This window comes from Papilio polytes, unplaced genomic scaffold, assembly GCF_000836215.1.
Source record: "Papilio polytes unplaced genomic scaffold, Ppol_1.0 DF821733.1, whole genome shotgun sequence".
Lineage (NCBI taxonomy): Eukaryota > Metazoa > Arthropoda > Insecta > Lepidoptera > Papilionidae > Papilio > Papilio polytes.
The window spans coordinates 1,226,334-1,249,319 of NW_013527471.1; the positions used below are offsets into that span (position 1 = coordinate 1,226,334).

A 22,986-nucleotide genomic window follows, 5' to 3' on the forward strand; every position below is an offset into this window, starting at 1 on the left:
ACGTTTTGGAACCCCTTGGAAATCTACAAGATGATTAGATATATTCACTATTTTGATCATTATATTATTGTCATTTTAAACTTTTAATTAATGTAACGGTCAATCTATATTACAATAAAAGTCCTGTCAATCTCGGTTCAGCCGTTCCGAAGATAACCCAAAGACAAACTAGCCCTTGAAAACAAACAAACATTTTAAAAAAATATTTTCATTATTATCACACATGTTCGTGAAATATATTTTCTCGATCTATACTAATATTATAACGAGGAAAGTATTGTATTTTTGTATGAATTGAAATAACTCAAAAACTATTCTGCCGATTCCAAAATTTTTTCACCATTAGAAAGCTACGTTATCAGTGAGTAAGGCTATATTTTTTATTATTGTTTTATTTCACGCGGGCGAAGTCGTATTTCATAAAGACAATCTCATTTTATTAAATGTACTAGCTGTTCACGTGCGGCTACATCCGCGTGAAATTATTAAAATTTTATTTTATTATTCACATTTGTCAAATTATTAATTGCAAATGTCAAAATGACATGACATAATAACATTCTTGCTTCCTTGATGTTGGCAGCAACTTATGGTCTCTTTCACACATTAGGGTTTTATCCAAAATTATTACCCCCTAAGTTTAATGACGTGAAACTATATAGCCTAAAGCGTGATGTAAATGTAGGACTTTTTGTTAAAAAAAATTATTCATAAATATGCTGTAATCGCTGACATGTTAGGCAACAAAGAAGTGTGTGTTTACGCTTTATTATAATAGTATAGATGAATGTTTATTAAATATATTTTATAGTATGCGGTAAATGTTTTCAGTTAAAAAAGATTTGTAACAATCACAAATTAACGCAGCGTCCCCGTTGCTGCTGTAAATGCCAATCCGTTGTTTACTAAAAACGCTCACACGTTCTGTTTATTTATCTCTCACTCTGACACTATGTGTATTGGCTTATCAGTTGAATTACATCTAGCAGCCAGTTTATATGTTCCAGATAGAACTACTGGATTAGGAATTATAAAAATATTATCTTTGTATATGTAACTAGCTGTTCCCGTGCGGCTTCATCCACATGAAATTACAAAAAAAATTACATTTGTCAAATTCTCAATTGCAAATGTCAAAATTACCCTTACCAAAATAACCTTGGTTCTTTAATGTTGGCAGCATGTAGTTTATGGTCCTTTTCCTACATTAAGGTTTTATTTTCAATTTATTTACCACCTAGGTTTAATAATACAAAAATATATAGCCTAAAGCGTGACGTATAGGGCTTTTTATTAAAAAAAGAATAATTCAATATGCTGTAATTGCTGAGATCTTACGCCGCAAAGAAGTGTGTTTACGCTTTATTATATTAGAATAGATATAGATGAAGATTACAAATTTAAATTTTATTAACATAACCTTTAACTACACCTTTTCAGAATTCAAAATCAGATAACAGTTTTTTCTCAATTAGCTATCACCCGCGATGTCTTCCGCGCGGAATGATATAAAATTCTTAAGTAGACTATTTTCAGACTATGTCGACATATGTGTCCAATTGCATCGATATCTGGTAGGCCGATTAGGAGATAGCTTTAAGCAATCATCCATCTAAACATACAAACATTCACATTTATAATATTAGTTGTATAGGACAATATTCTACACTTACTAGTTATTAAATATACAAACTCAATTCTCTTGTCTTCAAAGTTACCTGCGGATAGTCAAATCTTGTCAGATAATAACGCCTGGCTATCTCGTAATTATTCTATAGATTAACGAAGGCAAGGAAACTCCTACGCCGACATGATTTACACCCACACAAGCTCTATATTAAAATGGAAATAACGTAGATTGTTGCAAAAGGCAACCACTTCCTTTGCTGCCTTATCTTGAACAGATTCTTGATTTAGATATGTTTTAATGTAAAAAATAACATGGTAGTATTATTTATTTAGTGTTTTTTTTAAGTTTTTTGTCTGGATTTGTGCTAGGATGAGCGCATACTTTTGACTAAACCAACACCCAACTGTTCTGCGATTGTCGATTGTTTCGCAGCCAATTTAAGTTTAGTTGCTATTAAAAATCTAGTAGTTTACACACCTCCATATAAGCTCATAGTAAAGCAAGACTAAACAGTTGTGCGATAGTTTAGTTTCAGGTAAATTGTAAAAAAATTTAAAACCTGAACGCCCGCAACAATAACATCTGTTGCACGAATTGGCGTGCTTGCTTGTAAGACCACACAGAAGGCAGGCTTTTATTGGAAACAATTTTGAGTGGTGTCTCATGAGTATCCGTGCCGAAGCGTATTGCCATCCTTTTCTTATAAGGAAAGGGTGAGATGGTAGAGTAGATATGACGTATGGGTTGGCAAATATATTCTCTTTGTACGTGCATTCCTCCGCCAATTAAAGGGCAGCGGTTGCTTTGCCACTTGGGCCAAGTCAGGTGCTATTTTTGCTACCTTTTGATATTAAAACAAAAGTTTAATATTTAATAGTTTTAATACTAATCAGTTTAATTGGAAAATTTTGAAACAGTGTTAATGTATAGTTAACGAATAACAATTTATTAAATTAAAACGGTTATTATAATGCTGATAATTTTATTATAATTGTTTCTATATTAGTTAATTATAATCTTTATCACGTATTTAGTTGATTAATTCACGTTTTACGGCTTTTTTTATTGTTAATTAAAATTAAAATGACATCGAGATCAGAAAAAAAAAAATCATAACATTTACAAAACCTGCTCCATATTGCATAACAAGAAAAATATTTTTAATGTTGTTGAAATAAAAAATAATTTGTTTCTTAAATATTTGTTCTTTGATTTAATGACTAAGTATTTCCTGATACTCTTAAAACCTAATTAGCTAAGTTTAAAGCATCTGACCACAGATGAAAAACCCTTAAAAGAAGGAACCAGGATCAGTTTGCGTTTAAGATATGTTACTCGCATTCATTATCACAGATTTAAAAAAATATAAAAGCTACATAGCTATGAGTAATACAAAATTTTAATAAAATGTCACCTGCCAGTATCAGCGATAACAAAATTGATATCCGCAGAGATTAGAGGCTTACAGTAAAAAAATACGTTGGATCAATGAGATAGCGTACAAGTATACAAAATAAACCTACATTCCTTTTAGATATAACATCAACTAATATTCACAAATACCTGAAATCTTTGTAGCTTAAATGAGATATTTCAAGCAACAAGTACACGTTCGTAATCTTAATTTTATAATTAAAACTTACCCGTGAAATAAATATGTACTTTCCAACTGGGAAATATTTAAATACACATAAACTGTATGTTTTTATAATGCTTTCTCACAGAAAAATCGAATTTAAATCACTGAATTTGTTGTTTGCGGTTGGTACACACGTCCGTACTCCGCACGAGCTCGGGGGCGACTGGGGATTTATGGTATGTTATTATGGGATCGCAAGACGAGGCAAGAGAATCCTTTTGAGTCTAATTGTGGTCGAGTCGTTCCCATTAGACTCTTCAGCTTAATTTCCAAGTTATTAGGATCGTATTTAATCAAAATAAAACTCGACTTATGTCGATGTTATCAAAAAAATGTCCCGAAATAATATTTTATTCTTAGTAATTTATGTTATGAGAGAAAAATAAAATAGCAACGAATCGAAGCAGCGAATCGAGGGCCTTTCCCACCAAATTGTAAATTGTCTGATAATAATCCAACGTGGAAAATGTGATGGAAATATCGGTTTTTGTTTTCTTATCTGACAGTGGCGACATTTTTAAGCTATCTGAGCCTCTATCAGTCAGTGGTGGGACAGGCCCTAACACTTTTTTTAAAAGAGAAGGTGACAAAGATGGAACGGGAACTGCAGATGCGTTGCTTTGAAAATACTCGCTTTTTAAATGTCAATGAGTCATATTTGGAAGATGTAGGTACTGAAATATAATACCTATATAAAATTGTCCTTGCCTTTCAACTTTTTCACACAATTATATAGCATGTCGCTATCAAGATTTAGTTGACTTAGACGGTGCGACGTTGACTAGATTAATTTAATTCCTCGAGCAATCTAAGCAACACGTGAACGCAACTGAATTTCCGCTTGAGCCTTGAAAACCTGCACTTTGTGGTTACCAAGTAATTGGAAATTTGTTTTTTATTTAAAAAAATAATTAATTAATGAGTTTTCGTATCCATACCTTTCCCTGTTCCATACCAAAATTCAACAATGACTAAATTAGCCATCATGAATAGAGCCTTTTCGGATTAAGCCGAGCTACATTTTCACGGTACATTTTTCAATACGGTCGCTTACGGTCCGGACATCAAAGCCTACGGGTGTTTTTCACCTTTTACCTCGCGTCACCTCGTAGCCCGTAGCCCGTAGTCGTAGCCCGCGTAGCGGCACTGTAATTGAAATGCCTTTGTGCCTGAAATGCGGTCACTGGAGGCTTTGAATGGACGATAACATGCTAATTTACTTAGTGACAGCATTTTAAATAAGGTTGTATGTTGCATTTTTATTAAAGAACAAAGTAAAATTTCAGAGTAACTTAGTGTATTTAGAGATGTTCTCGTTGTATATGTGCTTAGAGCGGGCGCGTCCTTTACTAAACTATAGCACAACAGTTGTGCGATTGTCGATTGTTTCGCAGCCTTCAACTGTTTAGTTGCACAACTAAAAATCGAGTAGTACACCTCCATATAAGACCATAGAAATCGAAGCGCGAATAAACAGTACGCGTTGTAATTCAACGTAATTTTACGTTACTTCTATAGTTCAAAAGTTTACTAGAAAGAATGCTTAGTTACGTTCGTGATTTTAGTTGTCCGATTAATGTGTTTAATTGTTATTTAAAAGGGTAATTTATTTTAATAACTTCGTGCCTGTCTGAAGGGTTGATATTTGACTATCCGACACACGTCCAAAAGGTCAATGAGTTGACAAATTTTGAAAAGGGTCATACCACGCATACATACTTTAGAAAATTTTAACATACTGTTTTAATTTTAACTAGCTGTTCCCGTGCGACGTCATCCACATAAAATTGTAAATATTCTAATTTATTGTTTACATTTGTCAAATTATTAATTGCAAATGTCAAAATGACATGACATAATGACAATCTTGCTTCCTTGATGTTGGCAGCAACTTATGGTCTCTTTCCCACATTAGGGTTTTTATCCAAAACTTTATCCCCTAAGTTCAATGGCTTGAGAAAATATATTTAATGCGTGACGTAAGTGTAGGGCTTTTTATTAAAAAAAATAGTTCAAAAATATGCTGTAATTGCTGACATCTTAGGCACCAAAGAAGTGTGTGTTTACGCTTTATTATCATAGTATAGATATACTGTTTTTAGAGAATATAATGAAAGTTGGAACGATGGATAGGATTTTAATGTTTATCAGTAGGTTTAAGGTTTTATTTAGTATCAGTACATCTAGAGTTTTATTTTTTTTCAACTACATAAGACGTATTGAGAAGCCTTTTTGTGCAACGACAGCTGTAAGGCTTCTAGCACACTGAAAGCGATCTAAATTAAATATATTTGATTCGTTTAAGCTCATCGAATTAAATTTAAGGTATTAATACATAGTATAATAATATAGTATAATTGTGTTGACTAACCACAGTTTTAAGTAAAAATCTTATAAAGAAGATATGGGCGAGGGCATGAAATAATAGATTTATATTTCATTTAATCTAGCCTAGAATTTGACTATTTGGAAGCCATGCAAAGAATGATAATCTAAAATGGAGAAAACCTGTGTTCTATTTCAAACTTCATATGTCATGTGTCGCTTCGCTTCCGATTAGCTGTCGCTGTGCTATATGTCTAAGATAAGATCGGATTTCCTATAGGTCACGACTCGGTCTATAAGATTATTACGGTCACGTGATATCGAAGCTTAAAGGAAATGGTTCACTGCATTTTAAGTATTCTGAACTGCATATGAAATATTTAACCTATCTCAGATAAAAAAAACATATTGTTATCTCTAAATTTTAAGAGAGTGAAAGAGATGACTATATTTTGCACTTATATGCAGTAAAAACTCACAGCTTTAAGATTATAAAGTCATTGTTTCCTTAGTCATAAGGTTTCTAAGACAGGATAATCTTTCGATGTGAATGACTTTACAATGAGTTTCTCTTTGGAAGGGTTCGTTGTATTATTTGAGTACACAATCCGGGAAAATACAAAGTCTAAAAATAATACACTCGAAAACATTAAAGACAAGAGTAATAAACGAATTAAAATAACGAAATATGATTTTTTCTCTATTATATTATAATGTTATCTCGCATACCCACTCTGTTTTGTGGGCATACTCTATGACACTCCTGAAAAATGACGAATTCAATAACACATCCCTTGACAAAATCGGTTTAGGCGTTTAGAGTGGACGAACACCTTTAACTAAACTATTGCACAACTGTTGTGCGATTGTCGATTGTTTCGCAGCCTTCAACTGTTTAGTTGCACAACTAAAAACCGATTAATGAACCTCCATATAAGCTCAAAGGAATCAAAGTTGCGCGTTGTTTTAGTCAAAGGTCTGCGCTCTTCATCACTAAGCCAAAATAAATTTAGTTTTAAAAATCTTCTTACATATAAACAAAGATAAGAAAAAATTACCCTCATTAAAAAAAGTGTCAAACTCTAAACTTTTTAGGCAGCTATTGAAGTGGAAAGTATAACTTAGAATATTTTCTGACTAAAAGTATTTACAAATATATCTCCTAGGAGTGTCTGGTAGGTCATTATCTCCAAACAAAGGAAACAATGTCTGTACAGACTACGCTACTTTCATATTTCTTTTCTTATTAAAATTAACTACATCAGTTGGCAACACGAATAGGTTAATATTTTACTTGAAAGAATTTATTTAAAACGCTATTTTCGTCATTTTTGTTTAATAAAACGTAAAAAAATAATTATTTGGAATAAATACATCGTGACATGAAAAAGAAGTTACTTTGTTATTTCAAACACATATTTAGTTTATCTTACTTACAAATCATACTAATATTATAAATGAGAAAGTTTATATGGATGGATGAATGTTTGTTAGAGTTTGTAGCAAACAGTTGAACGGATTTCTAGGAAATTTGGCATAGATGTAGAGCATAGTCTGGAGCACAAAGGCTTTCTTATTCAGTGCAGACGGAGTCGCAGGCGACAGTTTTATTATAATTGCATTAATAGAACACTGCTTCATATATGTATTGAATGAAAAGTGTGAAATAGCAGTACGACATAATATATTGCCGTATAGAGAATTACTTCATCTTACTAATATTATAAATGCGAAAGTTTAGATGGATGGATCGATGGATAGATGGATGGATGGATGTTTGTTAGCGTTTGTAGCCTAAACGGCTGAACGGATCTCCATGAAATTTGGCACAGGTTTAGAGCATAGTCTGGAAGAACACATAGGGTACTTTTTATCCCGGGAATAGTGACGGTTCCTGTGGGATTTATTAATTTAGTTTTTTAATGTTTACTCGATCATTCTACAACGGTTCAATATATCCTTTTGAAATTTGGCACAGATATAAAACCAAGTCTGGAGTACACATGGAATGAGGTTCATTCCCGAAAAATGTCCGGTTCCCGAGGGATATGTAGCTTTTTGTTATTTATATAGTTCGTATGTTTTCTAATACCACGCGGACGAAGTCGCGGGCAACAGCTAGTACAAAATATGTTAAGGATATTACTAAAAATCAAAGTATATGAGAAGTTAACTCCCACTGAGTTAGAAGATATCCCGTTGACATCACAGGACGAGGCGTCTCATAACATATTCATAATTTGCTTTAAAACACGTAATAAATCGCACGAAGGCGAAAGGGGTTGCGTTTGACGGCGAGGGATGAATGATGAATGAATTATTCATAATGAATAATGTCTAAGCCGATTTTGAAACCATTCAGTCGTTCCAAGTTCATATACGTCAGTGCCGCGTTATACAAAGATGGCGTCATCTTTATTTACAGGTAAAGCTTGGCATTTTTATTATAAACTAATTTTCCCCTGCGACTCTCCTCGTGGAATTAAAAAAAGCTAGTGGCCTATATGTTCTTCCAGACTATCTACATGTATACTAGCTTCTGCCCGCGACTCTGTCCGCGTGGTATAAAAACAAAAATGAGTAGCATATGTGTTCTTCCAGACTATCCCCTACCAATACCAAATTTCATCGAAATTCGATCAGCTGTTTAAGCTACAAACTTCAACGATCATCCATCCATCTAAAGTTTCCCATTTTTTATTATTAGTATGATTACCATGTATACCATATCAAAAATATAAAATCTTTCGACTTATTGCGCAATAACATGGAAATAATTTCTGTGATGTAACAAAGAAGGTGATTGAAGCGCCCTCTGGATAAGGTTATGTTCGTAGTTAATACGTAAGTTTTGTGCAACATTGTATGCAAATAAAAGTGTATGCAACTATATGTCGGTCACAAGATTAGTGAGCCGATACGTGCGAAATTGCAATAACTTTGATGTACGTGACTCGTCACGAATTCTGCCGATTGATGATAAGTCATGCGGTTGTATTGATTTTATTAACACACTTTAGATCTGTGTTATTATTGTTAAATATCAGCAGATTTAATATTTGATATTACCCTTAAATATTAACGCAAATAAAAGGACTTTTTTCTATGTGCATTTCATTTATTTGAGTTTATAAAGGTAAGTTTACATATGAAGATTTTTAAAACAAGGTACCGCAGCCGCATCGTGGTTCGCTGAATGTTCTTGGTGTGATGCGGTCATTGGCATACAGCAGACTAGGGGCCGCGCCCGCAAAGTCTTCATTGAGAATAGCCACGTCCCCGTACCCACAACCATAGGCGACAGCACCCGCCCCAGCAGAGGGTACTGCACCCTCCAGGTACGTGGTGCCGAGGAACGGTAGTTGGCCCACTACTGCCACGATGCCTGAGTACTCGTTGTCAGACACCACCGACACGCCGTGGGGCGGTGTGGGAGACGAGCTCACTACAGCGAAGCCGCCGCCGTCCGCTGCGGCCAGCGCGCTCGCGGCGCTGTCTGCCCCCGCCCGCCCGCATCCGCACCCCGCGCTCCGCACACCCCACACATTCTGCTGAACGCTCAGTGGCAAGCACTGACCATGCAGACTCTGAACACACAAAACACATAGATATATACTATAGGAAGCGATGCCTCTGTGTAAATAAACTAAAAGAGATCAACTCACCGACACAAGACATCCGAAGACACAAAGCGCTGCGATAGTTGAAGACATTTTGTTTACTTGAATGTTTGTACTTTGATTGAATGTTTAGAACAGAATGAATGTGAACTCTCACTATTGTTATTTATATTGTCACAGTAACATATTTATCAATGTACATTGCAACATGTAGCAAAACTGAACTATACTTCGTTAAATTTTGCAAATTTTTGGAGACATGTTAGTAACTAATCACACTCACGTATACGTCGATTACAAGTTTCCAAAGTAGGTATAAATAGTAGTAAGTAAAGGACAGTTGTATCATCAGCCAATCAACCAATAAACAGTCATGTCGACCTTCCCTCGTTGCGGACTTCTACTGTGCCTTGCTGCTTGCCTGCTTCAGGTATCATAAACATTCTCTACACAATGCAATATGAAAATGTGTTTAGTATTAAGTTAACTAACATTGTTGTATGTTGTAGGGAGGTGAAGGACAATACCTTTCAAGTGGTATTGGTGTGGGATACGGCAATGTTGATTGCGGCTGCTAGCGGGGCCCGGGGTACGCTTGGCAAGGGGCGGGCGGGAGTGCGTGGGGGGTGCCAGAAGTGGTCGGCGGGTACGGGGGCGAGGGTGTCGGGGACTTGGACGTGGCCGGTGAGCTGCCTGTGGCGGGCACCACGCTTGTGGCCGGGCAGGTGCCGGTGCTGGGCGCAGTGCAGTTCGCGGGGGAGGTGCCCGCAGCGGGCATCGTCACCATCACTGGCAGATGCGGTTGCGATTGTAACGGATCACCACTGTTAATTTAAAATTTTAAACCAATAAAATGAATCTCCCATACACTATATTTTATTTTAGATCTGAGTAATTATTAATGCTATTAACCTTTTATAAACCCGCATGGGAGACAGAGATTATGACTTCTATATGAAAGATTTTCTACACCCATAAATCTAATACAAATCCAGATTTTGAAACCAAATAAGTTCTAAGTTCTCTGAATGTAATAGTGGAATCCACGAGCACAAGATCGATTCAAAGCCTTAATTTATTAATACCTTTCTAGTATGTCCTGATTTGTCCTAAATGTTCCTTGAAGATAACATTTAAATTGTTTTCAATTCTTCAGATGTTGCGGTTATTGATAGTTAGCTCTGAACACTTTTAGTTATTTTACGCTACGTGCTTCTTTGTTATAAAAAAATGAAAAAAATGCATTTTCACCAAAAGAAGCGGACCACCGCTATTTACAAATAGAAAATACTAGGTGCTGTTATAATATTCACGATATTAATAACATAGATAAAAACATTTTAGTAACAAGTACTTTATTATTCAGGTTCGATATTAGAGGTTTACCACTGAAATTAATTATGCAAAAAATGTATTGTAAAAAAAAGTGACGAAAATCAGGATAGTGTGCCGGTTGGCGTTTCTGCTGATTCTTGAAGCGCCATAGCTTAATTGTTAAGCTTATGGATTCAGGATAGGATACAGGGAACATTAGTGTTGTTACTTTCATTATAAGAGTTCAAGTTAATAGCAATGCAATATATTTGCATATCTGATAAGTATAGTGGTAACATAGTGGTTGTAGATGTCTTACTTATACGAACAGACTTTATAAATCATATAGACTAGGAGACTTGCGGAAAAGGACCATTTTCCATTCAAGTCCTATCCTTCCTCCATGATATCTTCTATGCTCTTCTCATATGATAAAGATGGAACGAGAAAGATCACCATAATTAGGCCTCTGGGACGCACATTTGTGAGTGTATGCGAAATTCCTTTCACTTGAAGCGTGTTTACACGTGTGGTCATGTTTAGTTAGCAGCAAAATGTACAACTGGTTAGTCTTCTGTTAATGTTAATTGGAATTTTACTTCTTTTGCAGAGGACCAGGCTTCATAGATACCTACAAAGTCTGACTTCATGAATATTTTTAAGACATAAAAATTGAAAAGTGAAAAATAGTTCTTAATGCTTTATTGATCTCTTGTTGAAACAGAAATAAGTAATAAACAGTTTTTAATGCATTTTAGAACAGAACATTTCCGCTACAGTCGCAGCCGCATCTGCCAGTGATAGTGACGATGCCCGCTGCGGGCACCTCCCCCGCGAACTGCACTGCGCCCAGCACCGGCACCTGGCCGGCCACGAGTGTGGTGCCCGCCACAGGCAGCTCACCGGCCACCTCCAAGTCCCCGACACCCTCGCCCCCGTACCCGCCGATCAGTTCCGGCACCCCCCATGCACTCCCGGACGCCCCTTGCCAAGCGTAGCCCGGGCCCCGCGAGCAGCCGCAGTCCACATTGCCGTATCCCACACCTATACCACTTGAAAGGTATTGTCCCTCACCTCCCTAGAACATACAACAATATTAGTTAACTTAACACTAAACACATTTTCATATTGCAAGGTGTAGAGAATGTTTATGATACCTGAAGCAGGCAAGTAGCGAGGCACAGTAGAAGTCCGCAGCGAGTGAAGGTCGACATGACTGTTTGTTGGTTGTTTGGCTGATGATACAATTGTACTAAACTCGCTATAATTTATACCATGCAAATAAAGGGTTTAGAAATTGTTGTTATCATGTTATACGTGACAATGATTAAATTTCAACCAACCCCTGCTTTTTCAATACGAAAATTGTAAATTAGTTTAAGATTCGGATAGGTTTTAAAAACGTGCAATTTGTACTTGCTAATTGATAAATATTTCGCAATTAAGAATTTTAAAATTTTCTTTTGCACTGGTTGCGAAAAGTAAAGTACATCGTGACTATATAAACATAAAAGAAGTGTGCTTAGAACAACTTCATTGGAGATATACAATCAAAGCGAAGCGCACTAGAAGCAAACATGGTTGTTTATATTTCAGAGGCTATATTTGCTCTTGGATTTTTAGTATCGGTGAGTTTAAAAGACGACGCTTAATAACGAGATGCGAATATTTAAAAAAAGTTATCAGCTAAATGAAAGTTGTGTTGGTAGAAAGAACGAAAGGGCAAGATTTATTTATTGTACAATTTCAGACCCTGAGTGGACAGTACTTGCCACTGAGCAGCCAGCAGTATCTCGGGGGCTTGGAAGATGCGTGGGGTGTGCGTAACGCGGGGTGCGGTTGCGCGCTGGCGGGGGCAGACAGTGCCGCGAGCGCGTTGGCTGCAGCGGACGGCGGCGGCTTCGCTGTGGTGAGTTCGTCTCCCACACCGCCCCACGGCGTGTCGGTGGTGTCTGACAATGAGTACTCAGGCATCGTGGCAGTAGCGGGCCAGCTGCCGTTCCTCGGCACCACGTACCTGGAGGGCGCAGTGCCGTCTGCCGGAGTGGGGGCTGTCGCCTACGGCTGCGGGTACGGAGACGTCGCCATTCTCAGCGAGGATTTTGCAGGCGCTGCCGCCAGCTTGCGTTACGCTAATGACCGCATTACACCCAGATGCTTCGACAACTCGGGGATCTGCGGTTGTGGCACTTGGTTCTAAAATGTTAAATCTATTTTAGTAAAGATTATATATAATGCGAATAATCAATAAAAGTTATTTCTACATTTGAACAATGATTGTTATTTTTATAAGCCTCCTTTAAACCTAACTTTAAATCTTCGATGCAGAGCTAAGAGATTTCTCTACTAGTTTGGGCTTTTTAATATTTTTTGCAACAAAAAAATATTAAAGAATTTACCTTTCTAATGCTTAATAGTTCTGAATAATAATAATTAAATTGAAATTAACATTTTTCCTACCAAACATCGATTAAAAGACGAACCGTTCGTTTCTGTGACATTTAATAATCTGTCAAACGAGCTGTCAACGTCAGTCGGCGTCGGAATTAGAAAAAACTTTTTATTGTATTGATTTAAATTACATTGTCTTCTAAAGACTATTCTTGTTAATTTGGGATTGAAATCTTCGATGAAAAACAATCATGAATAATTCTGCGATCAAAGTAAGTATTCTTTACCCTTTATTATGCCATAATAAATTCATATATTACCTTTGATGCTGCTCCGTAGACGCTATTATTTTGGGTTATAATTCCTCTGCTACTTCTTTCTTAGTTTAGTTATATCATTAAATAATGAAAGTTTGTTAACTCGAACACAATCTTTTAATGTTTCGATATGAAAAGATATCGTTACATTTCAAAATTGCGTCAAAACAATGCGCAAAAGATTCAAATCCTTCCATACGTTCAATACGATATACAAATGTTTGTTTGTAATTTGTAGGTAGCAGAGATATTCAATGAGGCGGGGACTGCATTCAAAAAGCTGTCTGAGATGACGATGTTACTACATCCAGTTAATGATTCTCAACCTGGGTATAATTCATTATTTTTGCTCAACAATGTTAGAGCCCCTATACACTACATATTTTTATCGTCAAATAGTTTGATTGGGTCATTATCAATCGTAAATCATTTAAAACAAATTAATACAAAGTGTAGTGTGCAGGGTTGCTTAATCTTGTTTTCTTTTACAGTAAAACCACAATAACTCAAACCTTGGTAACATAAAAACCTCTATAACCTCAAAAAATATGTTCCCTTCCCATCAGAGCCCAAAACGTCTATAACATGGACCCTTGATAACTTAAAATTTTTGTATTTCCCTTGGACTTTAACTTGTTGAGGTTCTACTGTCTGTACTAGTATTATTTAATTCATTTCATTATCTTAGTGGCAAATGGACTGAGGAAGAAGTGGAAATGCTGAGGGCCTGTATCCATCGCTTTGCCTTGGACCTGAACCAGCTCAGTCTTCATATTAAAAACCGGACAATGTAAATATATATTTTTTTTATTAATTGTTACAGGGGGCTTTGTCTCAGCGACTATAACACCCCATAGGTCTTTAACTTACAAAACTCAGTTATCCAAATGCTTTTTAAACACATGTCGGCCAACTTAAACACCACCGGCCTCATTCATAGTAAGCCAGGATAGTGTTTAAGCGACTGACATTACATCCATGACTTTTAAAAGAATTATGTCTAAAGCAACAATCATCATCATCTCCCCTGCCTTATCCTACTTCCGTAGGGTCGGCGCACCGGGTTTTCGTCCTCCAAAGCATTCTATCATCCGTCATCTCAGTCATCACTCCCTTCTTGATCATGTCACATTTCACGCAATCCATCCATCTCTTTCTAGGTCTACCTCTGCCGATGTACACCTCCATAATCATAACTAACATCCTTCTTGTTACATGCGATTCATCCCTTCTCATAACATGCCCATACCACTCTAACCTTTTACTCCTTATTTTCTCAACCACTGACAATGTAAATGTAATTGATTTATGATTAGAAATTGCTTAATAAATTCATAATATATAATCTTACTTACTATTATAAGTGTGAAAGTTTAGATGTATGGATGTTTGTAAAAAGGTATCTCCGTAGTGGCTTAATGGATCTAACTGAAATTTTGTATAGATGTAGAAAGTAGTCGGGAAGAACACAAAAGCTACTTACTAAATTTCCTTTTCAATTTCACACAGAAGTAGTCAACAAAACTTAGTAATTAAGTTTGGTTTTATTGCCTTTAGTATTTCATACACAGTAGAACCTCGGTAAGTTAAAGTCCAAGGGAAACAAAATTTTTTAAGTTATAGAAGTTTTAAGTTATCAAGGGTCAATGTTATAGAGGTTTTTAAGTTACCGAGGTTTGAGTTATCAATGTTCTACTGTATTAGAATATGTCTGTGAAGTCAACCCGCAGTGCAGTGTTGACTATGACCTAGCCATTTAGAGTAGGTTGCAAGCTCAGTCGGGATGTATAGCTGAAAATAAGGAATCCAGTCACTAAAGTTCTTCCAGTTCCCAAATAAAGAGGACACTGAAGAAGAAGGCGTTTGAGGATGCTGGTATCCCGCTGCGCGAGGTAAGCAGCACGGTGACCAGCCAGCAGCTGCAGGAGCCGCAGGTAGACCACTCCGCCATCCAGCCCCGAGTGTTAGGAACAAACCCTGAGGTTCAAATATTCACTTAAACACACAGTTTTGCTACTGCCTTGGTTGGTTTTTTTGTTCCGTCTTTTTAGTAGAGTATTAGTACAGTTGGGGAATTTGGTGGTGTTTCACTTTATTATAGTTCTTTGAGAATGATTCCATGAACTGGGGATTCATTACCCCTTAATTACCTGAAAAGCAGTTGATTTATTACTATAAGGCCTAAACAGGCCATTTCTAGCAGATTTTTGTTATTTTTTAAAATAACGGTGTGAGACTTAACTTATCTTTTCATTATAAAAGATGTAAATATAAGTAAATTGCATCAAAACTTGGAATAACCATAGAGTTTATAAGTCTTAGGACAATGATTGGACTGAAACTATGTAAGCACTTTTGAGCTTCCTTCACATTGATATGTGGGACAATAAACAATAGGATTTAATTAATGTATGTACATTATAAGTACATGAGTAATTTTTATTATACCATTGTTTGTGGACACTACCTAGATATTTTAAAAAGATGTAGTTTGTCTCGTAAGGAACGAGGTAATTTTTCTGTAAGTGGCACACTACGCATTTCCGCGACTGTACAGTTTATGTTTCGTTAGAGTATGGTACAAGGCTATTTTTGGTTTGTTCCATTAGTGAAGTTTTGGGGATAAACATTGTAGTTTTATTTTTCTGTTGTCTTTTAATTTTGTAATTTATGAAGGACTTTATTATGTACTAGCTGTTCCCCTGCGGCTTCATCCGCATAAAATTATGATAATTTTATTTTATTGTTTACATGTGTCAAATTATCAATTGCAAATGTCAAAATGACATGACGATGACAAACCATGGCAACCTTGCTTCCTTGATGTTGGCAGCAACTTATGGTCTCTTTCCCACATTAGGGTTTTTATCCAAAGTATTTACCCCCTAAGTTTAATGGCGTGAAAATATATGGCCTAAAGCGTGACGTAAGTATAGGGCTTTTTATTAAAAAAAAGTAGAATTCAAAAACATGCCGTAATTGCTGACATCTTAGGCAACAAAGAAGTGTGTGTTTACGCTTTATTATATTAGTATAGATTGTTGAAGTTGGGATGTATGGATGGTTGTTATTAGAACGTATGGCTCTATCTTCCAGACATAGGCTACTTACTGTTTTTTTTTTAATTCCGAGGGAAAGAGACGTCAATAGCCTAATGGTTGAGGTGATTTCTGATGTGGTCGGGGGTTCGAATCCCGCCTTAAAACTTGTCGTTAATCATTTCCTAGCACAAACCAATCTTAGTACAAGAAATATTATTAAATTAAAAAATATTTACTCTACAGAAATGAGTTTGTTGTCTAATTTTTAGCTTTTTAGTTCAGTTGAAGTTTGGAGTATTGGTATAAGGCTGTTTTTATTGTAGTTACACGCACACGGGGTGGCATGCACTTTATATAAAGAGTGTTTTAAGTAGGAAACTAAAATGTACTTATTTAAAGTTCTCACAGACTTTCTTTGCGTGTTTCCCGTTGGGCCGATCATGCCTAATGTTCTGCCCAAAGGGAAACACTTTTATTTAGTTTTTTTTTAAATATTTATAACTGTTTTAAAACTAAACTCAGTAGTGGTTGTATTGTTTAGAGTTCACGTGATATAAAAAAGTCCAATATTTACTATAGATGTACATAAATTTAGTATTTATTACGTATTTTGCACGTTATATATACATTTGCTTTATGTCTTTAAATGTATTTTTTAACATTATTATTAAAATCATAAAAAACCTTTTTTAAAAAACGTTTTTATCGTTTTTTTCTAAATTACGAATATAATATTAAAAAAGAAAATATTTCGTTTTTATTAAAAAAATAGGAACTCAACAAATACTAGACTAAATTGGTGTTTTTAAATAGTTTTATTTGCTCTAAACGAATATTTAGTTTCTACTTTTCTATTGTTCGTCATACAAAAAATGTATGAAATATTTAAGAGATGTTGCATAACGTCATCCAGGTGACTCTGAACATGTTGAACGCGACGGGCACGGAGGGGGAGGAGGAGATTGGGGGCATTGACCTCGAGTTTGAACCAGTCAACGATGACGTCGCCACATGAAACATGTACAGTCTCAATTTCTGCTAAAGTGTAACCACACTTTGGCAGAACATTGAGATAATTCCGAATTTTATTTACTACCCCCATTGCCTACACTTGTATACTGGCGTCGCCAGTGAAAAGGCAAGGGACACACCCTTAAACTAAAATTATAAAATAAATAAATTTAGATTACTAACGTGCCTACAATACATATGTAGATAACTCTAAAACTACTTGGTAGTTTTTCATTTAAATAATAAGACTACTAAGGTGCCTACAATCCATATACAGATAACTCTAAAACTACTTGGTAGTTATTCATTTAAATAATTAGAATACTAGTCCTCTAGTCCCCTTTTATGGTGCCCCCCTTGTTAATTGGCTGGCGACGCCCATCTCTTAGACGTGCAAAATGTTTTTGTTACGGCAATGGAATTAAACGGTAAAGTTGTGATTTCACGGAACACGGTCACAGCAATTTCCGTGACAAGACTTGCGGCAATTGCAGTCATATAGAAATTGGTAATACAAATTACTGTAATGCTGTGAGCCATTTGCCGTGTCCCATGAAATCCCACTTTTACATCCTTTTCCACTGTAGTTAGTGGGTTCTAAAAAAATATTTGTCAAAATTGGACATTTTATATTGACACTATTCTTAAAAATAGTAATTAAATATGTATTCCATAAAACTAATGTAAAATAATTTAGAATATTATTTACATACTCAAATGTGAAAATTATTCAACTAAGTTTGAATTTAAAAATGAAAAAACTTCGAGTTACTTAAAATAATAGATTTTCCATTATTTGATAAAATTATTTCAAGTAATTTATGTGTAATTGTAAAATAAATGTAAATTTTTGGCAAGAGAAGTTTTGCCGATGACTACCCACAATTAACTCTGACTGACTGAACTCTCTTACTGACCTGGTCTCGCGTTCGCTCAGTGCCGGCAGTTTCGTGACGTCATAACGCCATCGGCAAAGTTTCTGCGCACGATGTCTTGTATTAAACATTTTAAATAGTTATCTATATATAATTAATATTTACGAATCAAAATTCTTAAATATTTTGCGTAAAATGTTTTTGGGTTATATAGCTTGTAAGAAAATGTTTACTATTTATTAAATAGTGTTTGTAATGTTAAAACTATTAATAAGATACATTTTACTTCAATTAATATAATAATGTATTTAACATTACATATGTGTTAGATTGTTGTAACAAGAATACTTCTGTAATAAAGTAGATGTGTAAAATTGTTGTTTTTTTTGTCCGCCCCTATTTGGGAATAGCTTATTATAAACATCAAAACGATAGTCATGATAAAACAGAAGAAAGAAAGAGAAAAATAAATTTCATCTAAAGATTTAATCAAATATTAAAATCGAAAGAATTACATAGGTAATCTTTTAGAATAGTGGTGATCCGTTACAATCGCAGCCGCATCTGCCAGTGATGGTTACGATGCCGGCTGCGGGCACCTCCCCCGCGAACTGCACTGCACCCAGCACCGGCACCTGCCCGGCCACGAGCGTGGTGCCCGCCACAGGCAGCTCTCCGGCCACCTCCAAGTCCCCGACACCCTCGCCCCCGTATCCGCCGACCACTTCCGGCACCCCCCACGCACTCCCGCTTACCCCTTGCCAAGCGTACCCCGCGCCCCGCGAGCAGCCGCAGTCCACATTGCCGTATCCCACACCTATACCGCTAGAGAGATATTGTCCTTCACCTCCCTACAATATACAACAATATTAGTTAACTCAAAAACATTTTTATATTGCATTGTGTACAGAATGTTTATGATACCTGAAGCAGGCAAGCAGCAAGGCACAGTAGAAGTCCGCAGCTAGTGAAGGTCGACATGACTGTTTGTTGGTTGATTGGCTGATGATACAACTGTCCTTTACTTACTACTATTTATACTGAGTTTGGAAACTTGTAATCGACGTGTACGTGAGTGTGATTAGTTACTAACATGTCTTAAAAATTTGCAAAATTTAACGAAGTATACCAAGTTCAGTTTTGCGACATGTTGCAATATCCAATGATAAATGTGGTACTGTGACAATATAAATAACAATAGTAAGAGTTCACATTCATTCTGTTCTAAACATTAAGTCAAAGTACAAACATTCAACTTAACAAAATGTCTTCAACTATCGCAGCGCTTTGTGTTTTCGGATGTCTTGTGTCGGTGAGTTGATCTCTTTCAGTTCCCACAGAGTCATTGCTTCCTATCCCATATATCTATGTATTTTGTGTGTTCAGAGTCTGCATGGTCAGTGCGTGCCGCTCAGCGCTCAGCAGAACGCGTGGGGTGTGCGTAACGCGGGGTGCGGATGCGCGCTGGCGGGGGCAGACAGCGCCGCGAGCGCGCTGGCCGCAGCGGACGGCGGCGGCTTCGCTGTGGTGAGCTCGTCTCCCACACCGCCCCACGGCGTGTCGGTGGTATCTGACAACGAGTACTCAGGCATCGTGGCAGTATTGGGCCAGTTGCCGTTCCTCGGCACCACATACCTGGAGGGCGCAGTACCCTCTGCTGGGGCGGGTGCTGTCGCTTACGGCTGCGGGTACGGGGACGTGGCTATTCTCAATGAGGATTTCGCAGATGCTACAGTTCTGGGCAACAACGGTCTTAACTTTGGAAGAAGTTACAATGAATTACGAGGTTGTGGTTGTGGATTTTATTGAATTTACACGTCTGTCTGTATGTTTTAATATGAATTAAAATATCATGCATGAATTTGATTTTAATTACTCTCCTAAGTGATAATTAAACATTCCTAGAAATCAGGAATTTAAATATCTACTCGTGTTTATTGTACACTGTTTCTATTTCTCTATTCGATTATTGCAAACGATTGCTGTATTCCCGAACGTGTTGATAATGCAAAAACGCAACGTGACGCGATTGCATTTGATTAGAATTGCAAAGCATACTGATCTAATATTAAACACAATGACTTTAAAGATGCCATCCAATTATTTAACTATATTAATCATATTATGGGAACATTTCGTATTTAACTCTGTATTGCGATCGTCCATTGTTAAAGTAACCAATTTTTAAAAATGAAACTGACTCCATATTTTTTCTAACTTTTGAAGCAGTGGAAATCCACCCTAATATTTCTTACACTTTTATTTTTATCAGGCTTTCACGGATGGTTAAACGCGAATACAGAGGTATAGCGTTCAGTAACAATGCCTGATTATTCCAAGGTACATTTTGCATTTCTACTCTTGAATTAAATATCATTTACTACCTAACCGACAAACTTCTCTTTCTGATATGCATGTTTATTGTCGGTATGGGAGTCCTAAATATAAGAAAGGAACAAAAGAGAATAAGAAAATATGCACATACTGTTTTCTTCCTTGTTATGGAATTAACGACATCAAACATTTATTTTAAACTTGAAGGAGACACCTAGAAGTTAAGTTAGTTAAGTAAATACTTATCTGAGAGGTTGTATCATGAAGTATATTTTTATTTTATCAACGTAAAACCTTACGCATAACATATTTTTTATTTGACAACGTATACGAAGTCTGAAAACATTTATTATCTGTCTGTAATTAAATGAGAATTGAAGTAATTAAATGAGTTAGACGTTGGTTACATTTCAAAATAAGTTCATCGCCTTTTAAATGAATAAACATACGCCGTCTAGACTATTTGTCTGAGATAAAATCAGGCAAAAATGGCCGCCAGCATTTCGGCAATCAGAGGTAAACGGCACATCTATGAAACTGATTGAAAGAGATTCTGTTTTGTTTATTTTACGTCTATCTTAGTAAAATTAGAAATGCGAAAGTTTTGATGGATGGATTATTAGAATTCCTTTAGTCCCTTTTAGTCCCATTTTAGTCCCTTTTATGAACCTTCTCTTTCTTATAAGGAAAAGATTGGATGTGAAAGAGGATTTGACGGTGGGTTGAAATATCCTCTTTATGTGCATCTCCTCCGTCGATTTCGGGTGGGCAACGCATCTGCAATTGCAGATGTCTATGGGCAGTCGTTTCGCCATTTTGTCGGATTTAGGTGGCCGCTTGCTCGTATGCTACCTTATTGAATAAAAAAAAAAAGGTCACCGCCTAAACAGCTGAACGGATCTCAATGGACAGATGTAGTGCAAAATTTAGAAAAACATATAGGCTATTTCAAAAACGCAACGTGATGCTTGAGACTGCTTTGTTAATTACCACGCGATAGGAATCGCGGGCGAAAGTTAGTGTTTCAATAAAATCTTGCTAATGTTAGGAAGCAAATTAGTACCGCGCTTTAGAATTGGCGCAACATTAGATTATCGGTATAAACGTCACGTCCCTAGCTGACAGCTGTCAATGTCAGTCGAAGGATTGGGATATTCGCGCGTATTCCTGACGAGATCTCTAGTGGAGTGTTTGAATTAATATCACTATTAAAAATTGTATTAATTGTTAAAAAATAGTATTATAAAAACGATTTTTTAGATAGATTGATGGATGTTTACCTCTTAAACTACTGAACGTTTCTCAATTAAAAGTATAAATGTAGACCAAAGTCTAGAAGAACAAATAGGCTTTAAATCTACGCAGGTAAAAGCTGGTAATCATATAAAGAGCTATTGTAATTGTATTTTTATTTCCAGATTCCTATTGTGATAATAAAAAGACAATATTAAAAGCCTGCATTCGAATTGTCACAAAAGTACTCGACTATTTGAAATTTAAGTACAATTGAATTTTCATTCTGCACAACATACAATGCATTACGAAGTCCTATTGTAAAAGCTTAACTCTATTGTTACCTTTAATTATAGCGTATTTCATTTTTACGCTCCCGTTTAAACAAAAGGTCAACTGAGTGAAGTGAGTGAGTGAATGCAGTCTACAAACTTATTTATTATAAGATTGGCAGACACAAAAAGATTATCAGCGTTACAAATAAATACGCTATAAAGTTAATTTAGGAATAAACTGAGTATAAGCAAATATTAGTACACTAGCTGTTCCCGTGCGTCTTCATCCGCATGAAATTATGAAAATGTTATTTTATTGTTTACATATGTCAAATCCTCAATTGCAAATGTCAAATTACCAATTACCTTACTATGGCAATCTTGCTTCTTGATGGTGGCAGGTCGTATCGTATGGTCTCTTTCCCACATTAGGGTTTTTATCCAAAATATTTACCCCCTAAGTTTAATGGCGTGAAAATATGTAGCCTAAAGCGAGACGTAAGTGTAGGGTTTTTTTTATTAAAAAAAGAATTATTCAAAAATATGCTGTAATTGCTGACATCTTTGGCAACAAAGAAGTGTGTGTTTACGCTTTATTATAATAGTATAGATGGATTAACTTTATACCGCGTTTATTTATAAGGCTGTTAAACTTTTGTAGTATCGTAAATCGTACTATTGCTACATTCAGATTGATTAGGTCACCCGTAGTGTTGTTTAAGTATGAAATACTAGCTCTTGCTCGGGAATACATACGCGTGAATTGAAAAACATAGCCTATGTTACTCATAGATAAATTACCTTTCTAACGGTGAAACAATTTTAAAATCGGCCCATTAGTTTTTGAGTTATAAATACATACAAAAATACAAATCTTTCCTCTTTATAATATTAGAAAAGATATAGAATTATACGAGGCTGCTCAAGTGGCAAACGGAAGTGCAGTAGTTATTACAAAGTTTGTTTGAATATTTCTATTTT

General features: G+C 36.0%; 7 protein-coding genes across 9 annotated transcripts; 4 read left to right on the top strand and 3 right to left on the bottom strand.

The window, feature by feature from the left end:
- Positions 1–8,752: 8,752 nt before the first annotated feature.
- Positions 8,753–9,307, bottom strand: LOC106108212 (chorion class B protein PC10-like). Its single transcript, XM_013289312.1, has 2 exons — positions 9,260–9,307; positions 8,753–9,181 (listed from the first exon to the last, which is right to left on the bottom strand). Exons 1-2 carry the CDS (start codon positions 9,305–9,307, stop codon positions 8,753–8,755), a joined length of 477 nt encoding a protein of 158 aa, XP_013144766.1.
- A 280-nt stretch (positions 9,308–9,587) lies between these two features.
- Positions 9,588–10,050, top strand: LOC106108213 (chorion class CA protein ERA.1-like). The gene is made up of 2 exons (XM_013289313.1): positions 9,588–9,644; positions 9,793–10,050. Exons 1-2 carry the CDS (start codon positions 9,588–9,590, stop codon positions 10,048–10,050), a joined length of 315 nt encoding a protein of 104 aa, XP_013144767.1.
- Positions 10,051–11,282: 1,232 nt separating this feature from the next.
- LOC106108214 (chorion class A protein Ld2/Ld41-like) lies at positions 11,283–11,742 on the bottom strand. The gene is made up of 2 exons (XM_013289315.1): positions 11,686–11,742; positions 11,283–11,606 (listed from the first exon to the last, which is right to left on the bottom strand). Exons 1-2 carry the CDS (start codon positions 11,740–11,742, stop codon positions 11,283–11,285), a joined length of 381 nt encoding a protein of 126 aa, XP_013144769.1.
- A 363-nt stretch (positions 11,743–12,105) lies between these two features.
- Positions 12,106–12,728, top strand: LOC106108215 (chorion class B protein PC10-like). The gene is made up of 2 exons (XM_013289316.1): positions 12,106–12,156; positions 12,279–12,728. Exons 1-2 carry the CDS (start codon positions 12,106–12,108, stop codon positions 12,726–12,728), a joined length of 501 nt encoding a protein of 166 aa, XP_013144770.1.
- Positions 12,729–13,049: 321 nt separating this feature from the next.
- Positions 13,050–17,787, top strand: LOC106108296 (chromatin complexes subunit BAP18-like). Of its 3 annotated transcripts, none has more exons than XM_013289427.1 (5): positions 13,050–13,191; positions 13,475–13,566; positions 13,925–14,026; positions 15,065–15,218; positions 17,191–17,787. In XM_013289427.1, the coding sequence occupies exons 1-5, from the start codon at positions 13,171–13,173 to the stop codon at positions 17,290–17,292; spliced, it is 471 nt and encodes a 156-aa protein (XP_013144881.1). In that variant the 5' UTR covers positions 13,050–13,170; the 3' UTR covers positions 17,293–17,787. The 3 variants fall into 3 exon arrangements, with proteins under 3 accessions (XP_013144881.1, XP_013144882.1, XP_013144883.1); XM_013289428.1 differs by having other exon boundaries at positions 15,065–15,170; XM_013289429.1 differs by having other exon boundaries at positions 15,065–15,128.
- A 903-nt stretch (positions 17,788–18,690) lies between these two features.
- On the bottom strand, positions 18,691–19,144 carry LOC106108216 (chorion class A protein Ld2/Ld41-like). Its single transcript, XM_013289317.1, has 2 exons — positions 19,088–19,144; positions 18,691–19,014 (listed from the first exon to the last, which is right to left on the bottom strand). Exons 1-2 carry the CDS (start codon positions 19,142–19,144, stop codon positions 18,691–18,693), a joined length of 381 nt encoding a protein of 126 aa, XP_013144771.1.
- A 283-nt stretch (positions 19,145–19,427) lies between these two features.
- Positions 19,428–19,972, top strand: LOC106108217 (chorion class B protein PC10-like). Its single transcript, XM_013289318.1, has 2 exons — positions 19,428–19,475; positions 19,550–19,972. Exons 1-2 carry the CDS (start codon positions 19,428–19,430, stop codon positions 19,970–19,972), a joined length of 471 nt encoding a protein of 156 aa, XP_013144772.1.
- Positions 19,973–22,986: the final 3,014 nt, after the last annotated feature.

What these genes read in the sequence shown, in the direction of transcription:
- LOC106108212 (XM_013289312.1), bottom strand. Translation starts at nt 9,307, where the DNA reads ATGTCTTCAACTATCGCAGCGCTTTGTGTCTTCGGATGTCTTGTGTCG. An exon ending in TCTTCGGATGTCTTGTGTCG is followed by an intron (nt 9,182 to 9,259) that starts GTGAGTTGATCT and finishes TTGTGTGTTCAG; the next exon opens with AGTCTGCATGGTCAGTGCTT.
- LOC106108217 (XM_013289318.1), top strand. Translation starts at nt 19,428, where the DNA reads ATGTCTTCAACTATCGCAGCGCTTTGTGTTTTCGGATGTCTTGTGTCG. An exon ending in TTTTCGGATGTCTTGTGTCG is followed by an intron (nt 19,476 to 19,549) that starts GTGAGTTGATCT and finishes TTGTGTGTTCAG; the next exon opens with AGTCTGCATGGTCAGTGCGT.
- LOC106108213 (XM_013289313.1), top strand. Translation starts at nt 9,588, where the DNA reads ATGTCGACCTTCCCTCGTTGCGGACTTCTACTGTGCCTTGCTGCTTGC. An exon ending in TTGCTGCTTGCCTGCTTCAG is followed by an intron (nt 9,645 to 9,792) that starts GTATCATAAACA and finishes TGCGGCTGCTAG; the next exon opens with CGGGGCCCGGGGTACGCTTG.
- LOC106108214 (XM_013289315.1), bottom strand. Translation starts at nt 11,742, where the DNA reads ATGTCGACCTTCACTCGCTGCGGACTTCTACTGTGCCTCGCTACTTGC. An exon ending in TCGCTACTTGCCTGCTTCAG is followed by an intron (nt 11,607 to 11,685) that starts GTATCATAAACA and finishes TGTATGTTCTAG; the next exon opens with GGAGGTGAGGGACAATACCT.
- LOC106108296 (XM_013289427.1), top strand. Translation starts at nt 13,171, where the DNA reads ATGAATAATTCTGCGATCAAA. An exon ending in TGAATAATTCTGCGATCAAA is followed by an intron (nt 13,192 to 13,474) that starts GTAAGTATTCTT and finishes TGTAATTTGTAG; the next exon opens with GTAGCAGAGATATTCAATGA. An exon ending in GTTAATGATTCTCAACCTGG is followed by an intron (nt 13,567 to 13,924) that starts GTATAATTCATT and finishes TCATTATCTTAG; the next exon opens with TGGCAAATGGACTGAGGAAG.
- LOC106108216 (XM_013289317.1), bottom strand. Translation starts at nt 19,144, where the DNA reads ATGTCGACCTTCACTAGCTGCGGACTTCTACTGTGCCTTGCTGCTTGC. An exon ending in TTGCTGCTTGCCTGCTTCAG is followed by an intron (nt 19,015 to 19,087) that starts GTATCATAAACA and finishes TGTATATTGTAG; the next exon opens with GGAGGTGAAGGACAATATCT.
- LOC106108215 (XM_013289316.1), top strand. Translation starts at nt 12,106, where the DNA reads ATGGTTGTTTATATTTCAGAGGCTATATTTGCTCTTGGATTTTTAGTA. An exon ending in CTCTTGGATTTTTAGTATCG is followed by an intron (nt 12,157 to 12,278) that starts GTGAGTTTAAAA and finishes GTACAATTTCAG; the next exon opens with ACCCTGAGTGGACAGTACTT.